Consider the following 16,638-nt stretch of genomic DNA (forward strand, 5'->3'; position numbering starts at 1 on the left):
AGTATTCCTCCCCCACATGGCTAGAACGTGAAGAAATTTTTACCATATGTACACATGCACGAGATACAAAAATTTATTGTGCTAGAACATCATTGAGAAGCACATTAAACATGCTGACTAGAACTGGATGTTATTCTAAGGGACTGAAAAAAATAAAATGCAGCTGATCTTTATGATGAAAGAGCAGAAACATCAGGCTGAAAAATGAGATCAAGTGCAATTCCTAAATTGCATTTCGACTGACACGTTCTGTTGCCTGTTTTTTCTTGAGGTAGCGGAAAACAATTTAAGGGAAGAAACGAAACTCTACTGCACATCACTGGGTGCTACTGTTTACTCCACCATGTTTCACTTCAAAAGGACAAACTTAAAAACCACGATAGGCTGATAACAACATCTACGCTTCCAAATGAACAGGCCTTGCTAAGAAAAAGTAATTTCACTTGCATCTCTGAGTTGTCAGTTTATTATTGGCATGACGGTAAAAAATAAAATGCAAAGAAAAAAACTTACCTATTATGGAAATGAGGTCAGGATAAGCACTTAATTGATTTTCATGTTAAATTAATCTGAAAAAAATTTTTTTTAATGTTTTAACCTAACAATTCCACTCCTTTGTATTTGCTCTAGGAAAAGCCTTGCATTTGTGACAACAGAGACTATTCAAGAATGTTCATCATTGCATTATTTGATCTAGGAAAAACAAGAAACAATCTGAATGTCCACAAACAGGAGAACAGACAAAATGTGTTATATTCATACTATGATAATTATAAAGCAGGTAGAATGAAATAGAACTATATGTAATACCATGGATATATTTCTAAGCTATCTTGCTGAATGAAAAAATTATAGTATGAGAGCATTTCTAATACAAACATATCCAAGCAATACTATATTGGTTTTATTGGTTTATACATGTATGTTAAGTAAAGCATGTAGAAAATTCTGGATTTGGGTCATGCTATACTCTTACCATAATTTGGCAGGGGGGCATTCAGAGAACCATGAATGAAAGTAGTGATCAGAGGTGAATTTTAACCTTAACTGTATACTCAAAATTTTGAAACAGAGAATTAATTTTAAAAAATCAGCAAGGTCTAATAAATAAATGGTTGTGAGCATTCTTTGTTCTATTATTGTCTTGATAGAAAAAACTACAAGTGAATTTCTTAATGTGTCTAGGTCTGCTTTCCAGCTATGGAATGAAAAAATTGGGCCTATCTACTCTCCTCCCTATAAACAGAAAAATAAGGTGCCCTCAAACTCTTAAAGTATCATACAATTTCATGGAGATACAGATATAAGTATTCATGAAAGTATATAGTATATCAGGAGTTTGGGGCATATTTTACATATATATTTCATAACCAATAATCCAAGAAGGTTATTATTTCCTTGTATATAACATATAGTTTCATAAAGATATGTGTACAGAAGCTTATTATTCCTTGGTAGGGCATATGCTGATATATTTACCACTTTGTGCAGATGTGATATTACTCATTTAAAGAATTATACTTTCCTGAGTGGCCTAACATATTTAACTTATACTATACTCCGTAACTCATTTTATTGTGTCCTGTGGTGCTCTCTAATGGCTTCACGCACAGATTTCATGGTCTCAGTTTTGTTGGGGAAAGGTACTTAAAAGTTATACTTCTCTAAAAGTCACAATAGTATTTACTATAGGAAATGGAAACATAACAGGCACTCCAAGACTGTCTGGATGTTCACAAACACCTCTCCATTTATTTTCATAATATTTCTCTGAAATAGGTACTGAATATCATTTTGCAAATGAAGAACTGATAAAGGAGAAGCTGTTTGCTATAGAACTTAAATTTCAGAGCTGAAAGCACTTCAGACATCTCTTGCTCAAGTGATTTTCTAACATCTTGCTGTGCAATCCCTTTTCTTAGAAGGTACCTTATTTGGAATCTTGATTCATAAAACAGAAAAGGGGGATCCACCTCTCTTTATGGTGAATAAAGCCTCTCCTGGGCTCCAACTGCTCAGTATCCCCTCCACAAGGCAATGGAGAAACACTAAAAATAATGACAGCCGGTAGGAGGCAGAGGACCTGGTACTTTACACAGTCATCAATTATCATAACCATCCTGATACAATGGTATTATTCTCCCATTTTACAGATATAAAAACTCTTAGAGACTGAAAAAGAAGAGATTAAAAAATTTCTCAAGCCAGTTGGCAAACAAGTAGCAGATGTGGGATTTGAACTCAGATTGTTCAGCTCCCCAATTTCTTTTTTTTTAAAGACAGGGTCTTGCTCTGTTTCCCAGGCTGGAGTCCAGTGGCACCATTACAGCTCACTGCAGCCTTGCCTCCCAGGCTCAAGTGATCCTCCCACCTCAGCCTCCCAAGTAGCTGAGATTAGAGGTACACACCACCACGCCCGGCTAATTTTTTTTTTTTAATTTTTTGTAAAGATATAGTCTCACAGTGTTGCCCAAGCTGGTCTGGAACTCCTGAGCTCAAGTAATCCACCTGCCTCAACCTCCCAAAGTGCTAGGATTACAGGTGTGAGCCAGTGTGTCCAGTTTCAAATTCTTATCCTGCCCACTTCCCATCTTGCTTCCTTGTCTAACCACAGTGGAATGTGATGTTATTGGTTAGTTCATACTGATCAGAGACTGACCGGCAGACGTATACATATACATCCTGAGTGGGGGGAATTGGTATTGGCCTTTCACTTCCATATACTGCTCCCTGCTTGTTAAGGACCTCTCGCTATCTTTCAGAGAGGCTACAGAGATGCTAAAGGTTCCCCAAAGAGTAGTTCAGATGGGTCATGGCAAAGCCTTGGGAATGGCCAGGAATCCTTCTGTTGGATAACATATCAGCAATGTATAAATAGCCTTCAGCATTAAGCCTACTCCCCACAGCAACAAAGAGTTAACTTGGCTCTTGCACCTATTTGGTGCTCCTCAAAAGGGCAAACAAATGCTTTGCACAAGTTACTTTGCTTTCCTTGTGTGTGTTCAGCTCTCAAGCCTCTTCTTGGCTGCTGGCCACAGACAACGCATAATAATCTCTCAGTGGTCTCAAAGCTGGTACTACCTCTCACCATTTGCCCCCCAAAGGAGTCAAGTCCTGCCCTCCCCCTTTTCATATCCCCACCTTTCAGACAACGACCTTTTCCACACACCCTTCTCCAACCTCTTTCAACTATGTTTTGGAGAAAAATGCTTCCCACCCATTACTGATGTTTTCTTCCTCATGGAGAGAGCTCTGCTCATCTTGCTGTCTGTTACAGGCTGAATTGTGTTCTCTAAAAGTACATATGTTGAAGTCCTGGCTCCCCGTACCTCAGAATATGACCTTATTCTGGAATGGGGTCATTGCAGATGTAATGAGTTAAGATGAGGTCATACTACAGTAGGTTGGGTCCCTAATCCCATATGATTGAGGTCCTCATAAAAAAGGGACATTGGGACACAGACAATACACAGAAAGAATGCCATGTGACCATGAAGAAGGTCAAGTGCAAGCCAAGATGGGACAGGTTCTCCCTCATACCTCTCAGAAGGAACCAGCCCTGCTGCCACCCTGATTGCGGACTTCTAGCCTCCAGGATTGTGAGACAATAAATCTCTACGGTTTAAGCCACCCAGACAGTGGTACTTTGTTATTGCAGCCCTAGTAAACTAAAACACCAGCCTCCCTCCCTCCTAACTTTCATTCTCTGATGGGGAGTTTGGGAGAGAAACTGGATGTGCACAGACCCACCCTGCCTCCCTCTTCCTTCTTAGGAACTGGTTGTTAGCAGGAAACACACATTCCAGGCTACTCCTCCTCACCACAAAGCTGTCCAGCCTCAGGCCTTGGCTGCCCAGTACTGCCTGTGGCCGGCTGGGTTAGTCTAATTCTCTAGTGGGGCAGACCCAGCCGCCAATACTAGTTTTATCAGTAATAAAGTTACTGTAGCATTGCCATTTCTCACCTGCCTTTCTCTTCTGTGGGGCTGGTTCCAAATGTGGGAAAGGAAGACGTGTACTATTTGTCATGCTCTCCTCTTAAACCCACCCCAATACTCTTATTTCCCTGGGGGGAGGGAGTGAAGTGACCTTCTTTCTCTACTCTTTCTAATTTCGTTGCTATGCTATAAACTTTGTGCACTGCTTTCCCAAAGCCTCTGGTTTTGATTGTCAAAAATTCTGGCTGTGTGGTGGCTCAGGCCTATAATCCCAGAGCTTTAGGAAGCCAAGGCAGGAGGATCACTTGAGGCCAGGAGTTCCAGACCAGCCTGGGCAACATAGCAAGACCCTGTCTCTACAAAAAAAATTTAAAGATTAGCTGGACATGGTGATCCATGCCTGTAGTCCTAGCTATTCAGGAGTCTGAAGCAGAGAATCGTTTGAGCCCAGGAGGTCAAGGCTGCAGGGAGCTAGGACTGCACCACTGCACTCCAGCCTGGGCAACAGGCAAGTTCCTGTCTCTAAAAGAAAGAAAGAAAGAAAGAAATAGAACATGAACACTGTTACTTCTGCACTGTCACTATAACAATCCTAGGCCGGGCGCGGTGGCTCAAGCCTGTAATCCCAGCACTTTGGGAGGCCGAGGCGGGCGGATCACGAGGTCAGGAGATCGAGACCATCCTGGCTAACACGGTGAAACCCCGTCTCTACTAAAAAATACAAAAAAACTAGCCGGGCGAGGTGGCGGGCGCCTGTAGTCCCAGCTACTCGGGAGGCTGAGGCAGGAGAATGGCGTAAACCCGGGAGGCGGAGCTTGCAGTGAGCTGAGATCCGGCCACTGCACTCCAGCCTGGGAGACAGAGCGAGACTCCGCCTCAAAAAAAAAAAAAAAAAAAAAAATCCTATAATCCCCTCAAGGTACTCAGACAGTCCCACACAGGCTATGGGGAAAAGAAAAGCACAACAATTAACATCTCAAAATATTATCTTACTACATATTTTTAGGTAATTAAAATTGGAGAATGAATTATTCAACTTATGTAATTTTAATAGTCACATAATAACGATAATTAATTAATTATGCCATAATTATTGTAATATCATAATACTACAGCCATACATTGTTGTCATTGTTATTGCAGGCTGTGAGTCTCCTGAGAAGGAAGGAGACTCTACCAATAGAGAACAGGTGGATGGGCTGCTGGGTGCATGACGGTGTGGAGAGACTTGCACTTAATCTACAAGCCCATCAATGTCACTAACATTATTATATCATTTCTTCAGAGTTTTCTAGTCCTAGTGGCCTTGACACTGGAAGCCACTATAAAAACTAAGAAGGAAAGATAAAAGGAAAAGGGATTCAGGAAAAACATCTCCACAGTAATGGGGCCTGGGCTTAAAAATACCAGAGCCTAGTATTCAGTCACCAGTAATAAACCCCTACTAGATCCACAATCTCTAAAACACCATCAGCAATCATATAAAATGCCAATCTCTGAGTGTTGTAGATATTTACTGAAAATCAGAAAACCTAAAACCCCTCCACTTTGAGGCCCCCCAGGGCTCCCTTTGTTAGTAAGGGGTGAATGTTTGATGTCTCCCACAATGACTCCTGGTTTAACACTGAGTGTTCTAAGAGATCTTTTACCTAGGTGAAGTGGTTGGCTGGGGAGGGGGCTCCTAATTTTTAACTGTTAAATCTCACCTGTGGCTTCTAGATTGGGAAACAATTACAAGAAGTATATAGTCAGGCAGCATGGATTTCATGTACCCCACCTATTTGTTCCAATTAGGAGATTCTTGTAAGACATTTATTCTTGTTGATATTTCTTTTTCTGTCTGTTTGTTTTGTGTTTGAGACAGGGTCTTGCTCTACTGCCCAGGCTGGAGTACAAGTAGTACATCATGGCTTACTGCAACCTCAGCCTCCTGGGCTCAAGGGATCTCCCATCTCAGCTTCCCAAGTAACTAAGACTACAGCACGCACTACCACACCCAGCTAATGTTTTTTATTTTTTTTCTTTGTAGAGACAAGGTCTCCCTATGTTGCCCAGGCTGGTCTTGAACTCCTGGGCTCAAGCAATCCTCCCGCCTTGACCTCCCAAAGTACTGGGATTATAGGCATGAGCCACCACTCCCAGCTACTTGTCAATATTTCAATAAACCCTATTGCTTTTATATCAAGAGTGAGACAGGGGCCAGCCGTGGTGGGCAGATCCCTTGAGCCCAGGAGTTTGAAACCAGCCTAGGCAACACAGGGAGACCCCATCCTACAAAAAATACAAAAATTAACCAGGCATAGTGGTACATGCCTGTAGTCCCAGCTATTTGGGAGGCTGAGGTGGCAGGATCACTTGAGTCTGGAAAGTCAAGGCTACAGTGAGCCCCAGTTGTGCCACTGCACTCAGCCTGGGCAACAAAGCAAACACTGTCTCAAAAAAAAAAAAAAAAAAAATGGAGGAGTGATACAGGGAAGGAGTAAAAGTCAATACCAGGGTATGTTATCAAGCCGTGAGCAACTGGGACTCAATCCTGCTGAGATGGGCCTCAGAATTGTCCATCTCAGGGACAAAAGAGGCAAGCATTTATCCACCAGCTCTGGTCCCCGACAAATCAAGTGTTGCCCGATGGGGTTAACTTGCTTGATCACTCACACTGCAGGTTGTAGCAAAGCCACAGTAAGAGAAAAGAGTGCAGCTTTTTCAAGTATGGCTGGGTTCATCCACAAATGCTGGTCATGGAAGATTAAGTTTGTTTATCCCAGTTCTCCCATTTGGCCTTTCCTTCTTCATTAGTACCTGTTTTACAGTGGTTGGTAGACTCCTCTTGCATTTATTCAGCCTGAGGCAATATGCATTTATGAGCAACCTGGTAACTTTCCTTCATAGTTAAAAGGTACTAAAGTCACTGGAAATCAATCTTAATATTTTAAGTACTTTCCCAATGCACAATCCCTTGTTTTCTCAGATTTTTCTGTTGTGGCAGTATTCCTGTAATTCTCCAACTAAATGCTATGCCCTAAATACGTTTACACACATTTGTAAAATCGACTATTGTTTTTATGTTATGGCAATGAGGGTAGTGTTGATGGTGGTAAGAACTTTATCAGAACCCAGCATCTAAACTGACTGATCTCAACCAAATCCAACACTGTTTTATGAGACAATCTCCATAGCAACTGGAGAATCAGAGTAGAAATTCTTAAAGTGAAAAGTTGTTCCTGATTTGCCAGATCAGCCCATGTTTTGACAATCTGTAATAAGGTAATCAAAGGGTCTCAAGACTACCATGCGAGTGTTGACGCTGTGTGAATGTGTCATGGCACACATCCTCCAAGTCATAAGAATAATTGAAAAAAAAATCTACAAGGCTGATCATTCTGATCAAAGTCCTTAATGTTTTATATATTTTTTAAAAATCAAAAAAATAAGAATCAGTCATGCCAGAGCTATTTCTTTATTCATATAACTTACATGGCTAGCATTTATCTTTCCAGTTCTCTAAATAATGACCTTAGTTGATATGGCATTGTACAAATATTCATTTGATCAATGACATGAAACAAAAAGCAAGTTTCCATATCATTTATAAAATCCATTAACTATGGTCTAGACTCTTAAAGCTGAATATTATGAGCCTACATGTTAGCTAAGCCTATTTTCACTGTCAAGGCATTGGGAGAATTTGCCTAAGAACCTTCGGCGCTGACCCTTCCCCTCTATCATCACTCAATCCTTCTCATGAAAGTTTGTGTGTAAACAGAAACTTTTACATGTTACAGAGACACTGGGTCCAGCATGTGAAAACACGGAGTGAGGAAGACGTAGAACACATACAAGAAGCATCAAGGTCCACAGTATCCTGCAGAGAAATTGTCTATAGAAACTTGACAGAAGTCCAGAAAATCAGACTAAATATCTTCAATACTGAGTAGAAGTCAGACAAAAGAAGAATGCTCCTGAAAATTTACCAATGATTCCAAGTGAGGTGAATGCATTGTTCCTGAAAGATCCACGATGATTTAAAATCGCCAAGAGAAGTAGGGACTTCCAGGAAAACATGAAAATGTGGATGCATATGTTTACTTTCATTTCTTCCAGAAACCCCAAGGAAAAAAAATGGTAAAGAAATTTTTTTCCCAAGCATCAACTCAAACAAACAGAAATAAAGAGGAGGCAATCGCAGTGGAAGCTGCAGAGAAAACGTGTGAGGGGGAGGTGATTCGGCAGACCCAAGGCAGCAAGTGGAGCAGCAGAGAAGCGCCTGATGCATCCCACAGACACCTGATAGTGGGCAGAACTGGCAGCCCCACTTTGGGAGGGAAGGCAAAGGGGAAGCTCAAAACCGGAAGATGGGTGGGAAGTCAGCTTCAGCAGCGGTCAAAGCCCATCCCTGATCCACACAGGCACCTGCCCTGCCACACCCTGGCAGAATATGCAAGAGGTAAAACACAAGGTGTCTGGGCTGGGGAATATGGACACAGCTGAGGGCTGGGGTAAGTAACAAAAAGAGAGGAATTAAAAGAATGTTTATATTGACAATCTAAACGTTGAGATTTTTTCAGCCCTTTTGTGCAACTTAGCTTCTAAAACACTGGCAGTGGTGTCTCCACTCCAGGCTGGACACTGGAAGATCCTTCTCTGGGGAACATGAACAGCTCAAGAGGAAAGACAAAAAGATACTGAAGTATGAGTTCCCCAAAGAAACGACCCAGCCATGTCAGCCTACAGCTGACAAACCCCATGTGCATACTCGGAATGTCCATTCAGCCTTCTAGCATCCACTCAGAATAAACAGCCAACCAGGCATCATCAAACATCTTAGGAAAGCCTTTAAAAAACAAAACAAAACAAAATTAAAAAAAAAAAAAAAAAAAAAAAAACAAGAAAAAGCAATGGGGTGAAGGGGGTAAGGTGGGGGGAGACTATGCAGGAAGAAGAAACCACGATGATCCATTAATGATACATTCATGAAAAAAACCAGGATGTTCTCTTGAAAAGTAAAATAAAAGGAACATTTACAGAGTAAATGAAAGCACTTGGAAATTAACATGGAAGCCATAAAAAACTTATGGAAGGCTAGGATAGAAAGTAGAGGAAATTTGCCAGAACGTGTTATAAAAATAGAGTGATGGAAAATAAGAAAGAAAGTAAATGCAGAGGACCAGTAAAAGAGTTCTAATCTCCAAATAATGAGGCTTTTAGAAAGAACTGAGAAAATGGAAGAAATCATCAATGGAATAATTTAAAAGAATTGTCCAGCACTGATGGACAATAGTTTCAAAGAATAAAAGGACTCACCAAGTATCCAGCATAATGGATGGAAACAAACCCATACAAAAGCACTTGAGAGAAATTTCAGAACACTGGGAACCAAGCAAAGACCTCACAAGCCTCCAGAGAGAAATGAAAGGTCACATACAAAAAATAAGGAGTCATAACGGTTTCAGAAGTCTCAATAGCAATGTGGAAACAAGAAGTCAATGACACAACATCTTTAAATTAAAGTTATTTCTAACCTGGAATTCTATAGCAAGACAAACTAATAATTCAGTGTGAAGGAGAATAATGGCACTTTCTGACATGCAAAGGGTCAACAATGTACTTCATTTTTTTTTCCAGAAAGCTACTAAAGGATGTGTTCCACCAAAATGACACCTTAAACTAAGAAAGTAAAAAAAGAGAAAGAGAAGATATGGGATTCAGGTTGAGGACCAGGGCGTTCAACATGGAGAAAGATGAAAGTCATGATGATGGCTGAGGGAGATCCTATGAAGACAGTTATCCTCAGCACACTGAGGGCAGCTAGTCCTAACTGGAACAGGTTGGAGAATTCTAGAAGATACTTCTTTAAGAAGATGGAATTGATAGAACCCTCAATGAATGCATGAAGTGTTCTATCTGGATGCTTAGAGAGATGTAACAACTGACAGTGAATTTGGAGCCAAACCAGTGGTAAGTATATAAAACACTAAGCAAACAAATTATCAAAAAGATAATGACCAACTCCAGCAAAAATACAAAGTTATGCAGAAAAGGTCAAATAATAATAATGTTCTAAATGATTCATTGTGAACAATGTTTACATAGTTATACATATGTTTACATAGTTATAATAATGTAACCACTAACTATTGACTCAAATTTTGATATAAATATATTGAGAGGTTGGAAGATTGGGATGTGTGAGTGGTGTGTGTGTGTGTGTGTGTGTGTGTGTGTGTGTGTGTTAGAGATGAGAGGTGGGGTAAGGGGAAGCTAAATTTTCATCTTCCACAGTGAGAAGTCAATAGATAATGCCTAAAACTGAAAGACCAAGACATACCAGTGTAAGTGTGATATTTCGATATCTAGAGTTAAAACAAGGTAAAAAAGTGGAAAGTACTTGGCTGGCTCTGAGGAAAAGGAAATTGAAGGGTGTGTATGGTGGGAGGTAAAAGGGGTTAGATAGGTACTTAGAATTTTTTGAATAAACCCTGTGCAGTATGTGATTTTTAGCTACATGCCTGTATCATTTTGATAAAAACAAAAAGAAAGACAGAGAAGGAGGAAAGGAAAAAATTTTAGAGCCCTGGCTAGGGGCAGTGGCTCATGCCTATAATTCCAACACTTTGAGAGGCTGAGGTGGGAGGATCGCTTGAGCCCAGGAATTCAAGACCCACCTGGGCAACATGACAAGACCCTGTCTCTACGAAAACACAAAAATGAGCCAGGTGTGGTGGCATGCACCTGTGATCACAGCTACTCAGGAGGCTGAGGTGGGAGGATTGCTTGAACCAGAGAGGCAGAAGTTGCAGTGAGCCAAGATCATGCCACTACACTCCAGCCTGGCCAACACAGCAAGATCCTGTCTTAAAAAAAAATTTAGAGACCTAATAGTGATAAAAATGAGACAGAGCCTAATAGATCAATTGTGAGTTTTTATAGAAAATGAAAACCAGCCAGGCACAGTGGCTCACACTTGAAATCTCAGCTACTGGGGAGGCTGAGATAGGAGAATCACTTGAACACAGGAGGCGGGGGTTGCAGTGAGCCAAGATCATGTACTGCACTCCAGCCTGGGTGATACAGTGAGACTCCATCTCAGTAAATAAATAAATACATACATACATACCAATGTCCAAAATATTGGGAAGAAAACCTATAAGCTTTAAATAAATATAGACTAGATCTACATCTCACCTGAGCTCTAAACTGTATAATCAATCATCCTCTCAAAATATTTGTATCAATTTGGGTGAATAGTTAGTGGTTACATTATTATACCTATGTAAACATTGCTCACAATGAATCATTAGAACATTACTATTATTTTACCTCTGCCAACCTTTTACATGCTGTCAAATGACAGCATGTAAAAAATGTATTCATCTTTTCCCCAAACCTCCTTTCTTCTGCCATTTTAAGTTGTAACACTATCACACCACTGCTCTGTCCCTCACCAGCAAGATCCCATGCAATCTGTCCATTCTCTATTCTCTTAGGCCAATATCATCCTTCTAAACTGGTCAGCCTGCTTCCTGTCCATTGTCTATCATGTAGGCAGAGTGCTCTTTCTAAGAACTGAAAGCCAATCATATAATTTTCTTGCTTAAAACACTTCAGTGGTTACCACTGCCTTTAGCACAAGATTTGAACTCTTCAACCAGACATCTAAAACTTCATAATCTAGCCAAGTGCAGTGGCTCATGCCTGTAATCCCAGCACTTTGGGAGGCTGAGGCCGGCAGCTTGCTTGAGGTCAGGAGTTTGAGACCAGCCTGGCCAACAAGGAAAAACCCCATTTCTACTAAAAATACAAAAAAAAAAAAAATTAGCTGGGTATGGCAGTGCACACCTGTAGTCCCAGCTACTCAGGAGGCTGAGGCACGAGAATCACTTGAGTCTGGGAGGCAGAGGTTGCAGTGAGCCGAGGTTGCACCACTGCACTCCAGCCTGGGTGACAGAGTGAGACTCCATCTCAAAAAATTTAAAAAATTAAAACTTCATAATTTGGCCTCTGATTACCTCTTGAGCCTCATTTCATAACATTCCCAGGAATGTCTTTCCCATCCCACCCCACCTCTACATTCCATGCAGCCAAACTGAAGTCCTTTGCAGGTGCTCGAGTTCAGGCTGCCCTCACCTGTGGGCCTCTGCATCACTGTTCCCTGTATTCTAAAAGTCCTCAAACTAAAATGATATGCAAAAGTATATGTGAGTGTATGTCTCTATGTATATACACACAATGCACATGCAGAAAAACTTGCAAAAATTGTTGACAGTTATTTATAAATCCTCTGAATACCAACTTTGGACCCACCTTAAGAACCTCTTCCTGAAGCTAAAAGCAAACTTACAGCTGATATTAAAAAGTTGTGAAATATGTTATTCAGCATTTTTGCATACAAAGTATACATAAATTGCACATATCAGTATCAACTCTTTTATGTCACTGGGATGCTATTTATTGCCCTTTGTCCAGAGAAAGTTAGCTGATTATTATGTTACAGCTGGTTTCTCTGAGAAAGCCTTATTCTAGGGAAAAACATCCTTTCACTGTTCTGAGAACAGCAGGATCCTAGAATGTGAATACTTCTGCCTCATAAGAATGCCTGAGCATGCTGTTACAAAAAAAAAAAAAAAAACTTAAAAAAATTTGGATGATATTAGATGAACAGCTGTGTAGAAAAGGGAATGTAAAAATAAAAACTGCATGTTGGAGCATCAAAATAGTAACCATGTACAGTATAGGACTGTTTTTAATCAGATGAAGATTGAAGCTATTACATTTCAAATCAAATGTTATAAATTAGTTCAAGAATGCAGCTGAGCTCTCATTTAATTAGAAATGTCCATGTTTAAATCATGAGGTACAGTAGCTGCCAATGAAGCAAAGGGCAAGGGAAGGGAGAAATCCTGTGTCCAGACTCACTGATTCTTAACTGTCTCCTACGCAGGACGAACATCTGGGGTGGACCAGTCCCGATGTAATGAAGAACTTCATGTACTAGCTAATTTGAGATTTAATGTAATTGTCCATAATTGTTTTGAAGACAATTAAAATCATTATTCTGGTCTGGACAATTCTGAACTCTTCATTTTTGTGTGGAACACATTTTCCCCTCCATGCTGAATTTTAACTCTTTCTTGGATAAAACGTAAAGCAAGTCTGAGGCCAAGATTTCCCTCGGAAATAACCCTTCAACTGTCAGGTCACATGAAAATGCAGCATAAGTAGTGAGGCACTCCTTTGGAAGCAAGTCTCATTTCCTATTTCTGGTACTTCATGTAGCTCAACTAAAGTCCAAATCTACATCCCAAATGTTAGACAATTCACCATTAATTAAAAATGAGACAACATCATAGAGGGATTTCTGAGGTAGAAAAGAATGCAATTGTCCTAAGGCGGATTTTTCCCCGAAGATTATAAGCCTCTGCATCTTGTAATTAACCGTGGTACAGTTAGACAGTCCAGGCAAAAGTTCTTTCTTTCCTCCCAATTTGCCTAATTCAAAAACACCTCAAGTGGCATAGCTCAAATTTTCCAAATTAACCTTACCCCTGGGGCTGAAATCATTCAAGTGACAGTTCAGCTCTAAAGAAAATCTTAGTGAGAGTTGTGCACAGGGAAAAAAGGAAAAAAAAAAAAAAAAAAAAGTCGGAGGAAAAAGGGGTAAGAGTTAACATTTAAGTAGATTTTCAACCTCATCATTACCCCTGCTCAAGAAAATAGGACACAGATAGGCAAAACACACCATCGTTCTGCCCTGAAGAGCCTGAAGGACTTATTAGAAACCACTATTGCTTCCTCATGATCCATTGTGAATTTGTAAGGGATAAAATTATTGATTTTTTTTTTTTTTTTTTTTTTGCCATACCCCACAACATTTAGTGTTCCATAATGTCACGGCATAGGAAGTGGAGGGGTATGTCACAAACACACAGTGTATTGTGGATACGGTTCTTCAAGATCAACTTTTCCCAGGGAGCTGAGGAGTGATGCGATTCTCACAAGCTATTTCAGTTTGCAAAAGTGGTTTCCAATAAGAGGAGAACACATAACCCCAAACTTTCTCTTACTTCTGGCCACCACTCCACACTCTTCCACTGTGACTCCAGAGAGAGGGTAAATCGGAACTAGGTCCACTGCTCCCAGGCAAGGGTGGATTCCCTCTTGAACTTCCATATCGATAGCCTGGAAGGCCTCTAGGCAGGCAGCCAGAACAGAGCTGCCTAAAAATGCAAAATTGTGGAAAACAATCATTAAGCTTTCAACTGCATCTACAGAAAAAGCTATGATTTTGTTGCTCCACTAGTTGCTTTTCTTTTGTCATCTATATAGAAGACTTCTTTTTTGTCCAAAATAACGAAAAACACAAAATCCAACCTCTCCCCTCACCCCACCTCCCAACAGTCATAAAACTTCATATTTCTTCCACCTTTTCCTCCCCAAAGTGGGAGAATTATACAAGATTTATTGGTCTTATACTATTTGATTATTTTTTTATAATTGGTTACTTTAAATTTTTTCAACTTTCTCCAATTAATCTAATCAAATTCCTTATTTGCAGAATGCTTTATGAGTAATTCTATTAAAATAGATACACAAACATAATTTTTTTATTTTTTATTTTTTAGAGACTGAGTCTTGCTACGTTGCCCAGGTTGGTCTCAAATTCCTGGCATCAGGCAATCCTCTCACCTTGGCCTCCCAAAGTGCAGAAACTATAGGCATGAGCCACTGTGCTGAACCACATAAATTCTTTTTCACGTAAATTTTTTAAAGCATACTTATTTTAGTTTTGCTCTTATCCACTAATTATATTTTCATTGAATTATTATAGCTAAATGCATATTATAGACACCTAAGAGTTTTATGATATTACTCTGAGTTTTTATTAGTAATACAGTATGACCATTTTAGCAATAGAGGAAAAAGTGGATTTTTATCCTGTATTAAGATTAACATTCAACATAATCTGTCCAGGCCGGGCTCAGTGGCTCACTCCTACAATTCCAGCATTTTGGGAGGCTGAGGCAGGCAAATCACTTGAGGTCAGGAGTTTGAGACCAGCCTGGCCAACATGGCAAATCCCCATCTCTATTGAAAACAATACAAAAAGTTAGCCAGGCATGGTGGTGTGCGCCTGTAATTCCAGCTACACAGGAGGCTGAAGCACAAGAATTGCTTGAACCCGGGAGGCAGAGGTTGCAGTGAGTCGAAATCAGGCCACTGCACTCCACTCTGGGTGATGGAGTGAGACTCTTGTCTTGAAAAAAAAAAAAAAAAAAAAAGATAATCTGTCCTATGCTTGCTGAAGTTATCAGTAAGCTCTCTACTAAACCTTACAATGTCCCTGTGAGACATGTCAACTCATGGCCCAACTCCAGATCTCAAGTTCCCAACCCAGAATGCACTGCTTAGCATGTTTCATTCCATGCCAGCTTAGCAGTGAAATGAAAGCTGACTTCAACACTATTACTTCACGGGCTAAAACCTGAAGATGTCTTTTCTTAACCACAAAGGATATGTGATCATCTTCAGCAAAAAGAAAAAGAAAAAAAAAAAGTCATGAAATCTTGGACCCCAAAGTTCACTGTAACAAAGAGGAAATGGAGGATGTTTGAGATTTACATGTTCAGAAAAATGACTAAATGTAGTTTTGTGGTAGACTCTTTACTTAACAGAGGGGAGTATTCAGATTTACACAGGAAATCAATGATTAGAGAATGTTCAGGTCTACCCGAAGGCCTACCCTTCACCAAAATAAAGACAAATATGTGAAGAAAGAAACTGAAATCTTACCCAACTTATCAACAGAAGCTGCTATTGTAATGACTGATCTATTATAGTCTTGATCAGAAAATACATTGAGCACTGACACTTGAGGATGTTTCTTTCCTGTAAAGAAAACAAGACAGGAGTGCAAGAATTTTTTTTTCTGTGATAAAACCTTAATAGTTTATTTCTTCTGGTATAATTAAATTTAGCTTAGTTGAAAAATTCTGGGATGTGACTTTTGGAAGTGACGTTGAATAAACATGAAATTCATGAGAGGCAATGTCCACTTTTCTTACAGCATCTTATTGTATAACCAGATGGCTCAGCCCAGACACAAGCTTTTGATGTCTATAATAGACCCTCTTTTGGACTTGCTACTGAATTTGCCAAAATTCCCTTAACTCAGTCTAAGATGGTAGCCCCTTTCTCTAATAGCCAAATCATATCGCTGTAAATCCTGTTCTTCATCAATCTCATCACCTAGGCCTTGTCAACATTTCCTTCCCAAATCCAGAAACTAAACTGTTTGGGTCAAGATCTAACATCTGGTAAAACTAGAATAGACCAATTAGTCCCCAGAGCAGAGGTTTTTGAGACGCATGCACCTGTCCATTAGAAACTGTTCTGAGTCCACCATCTCCTTTTCGGAGGCCACCAACAGCCTTCAGATGTTAACAACTTCCAGCTTTTGGTGGTTTGTGACTCTCTTGAATATGTGTAAGCTGGAGGAGAAAGCTGCCATTCCCTTGTGTGGCAGCCATACATAGCCCTAGAGTTATTTTTGAAGTTTACAAGCATGGTCCAGGCTCCTTAAAAGTACCCCTTATGCCTACAAAAGCAAATTCAAAGTGAAGGACAAAAGTTTTCAGGCGGTAATTAAACCGTTGGTTATGCTATTATACCTTGTCTCCCTGTCCCCTGGCAGCTTAACAATTAAT

The 16,638-nt window shown here is 40.1% G+C and overlaps 1 protein-coding gene and 1 long non-coding RNA gene across 4 annotated transcripts in view; one reads left to right on the top strand and one right to left on the bottom strand.

Moving 5' to 3' along the window:
* LOC105468287 (formiminotransferase cyclodeaminase N-terminal like) overlaps positions 1–16,638 on the bottom strand; it is a 43,567-nt gene that overhangs the window by 22,750 nt on the left and 4,179 nt on the right. For 2 of the 3 annotated variants that reach the window (XM_071073142.1, XM_024788609.2), the window contains exons 3-4: positions 15,725–15,820; positions 13,999–14,151 (exon numbers count right to left, since the gene is read on the bottom strand). In XM_071073142.1, the coding sequence (XP_070929243.1) occupies positions 13,999–14,151; positions 15,725–15,820 (249 nt within the window). The remainder of the gene's footprint in view (positions 1–13,998; positions 14,152–15,724; positions 15,821–16,638) is intronic. The other variant, XM_071073143.1, reaches the window with a different exon arrangement.
* On the top strand, positions 9,755–13,002 carry LOC105468135 (uncharacterized). The gene is made up of 2 exons (XR_979306.2): positions 9,755–9,892; positions 12,876–13,002. It is a non-coding gene; the product is annotated as an uncharacterized lncRNA (long non-coding RNA).

This window comes from Macaca nemestrina, chromosome 11 (genome assembly GCF_043159975.1).
Source record: "Macaca nemestrina isolate mMacNem1 chromosome 11, mMacNem.hap1, whole genome shotgun sequence".
Classification (NCBI taxonomy): Eukaryota; Metazoa; Chordata; class Mammalia; order Primates; family Cercopithecidae; genus Macaca; species Macaca nemestrina.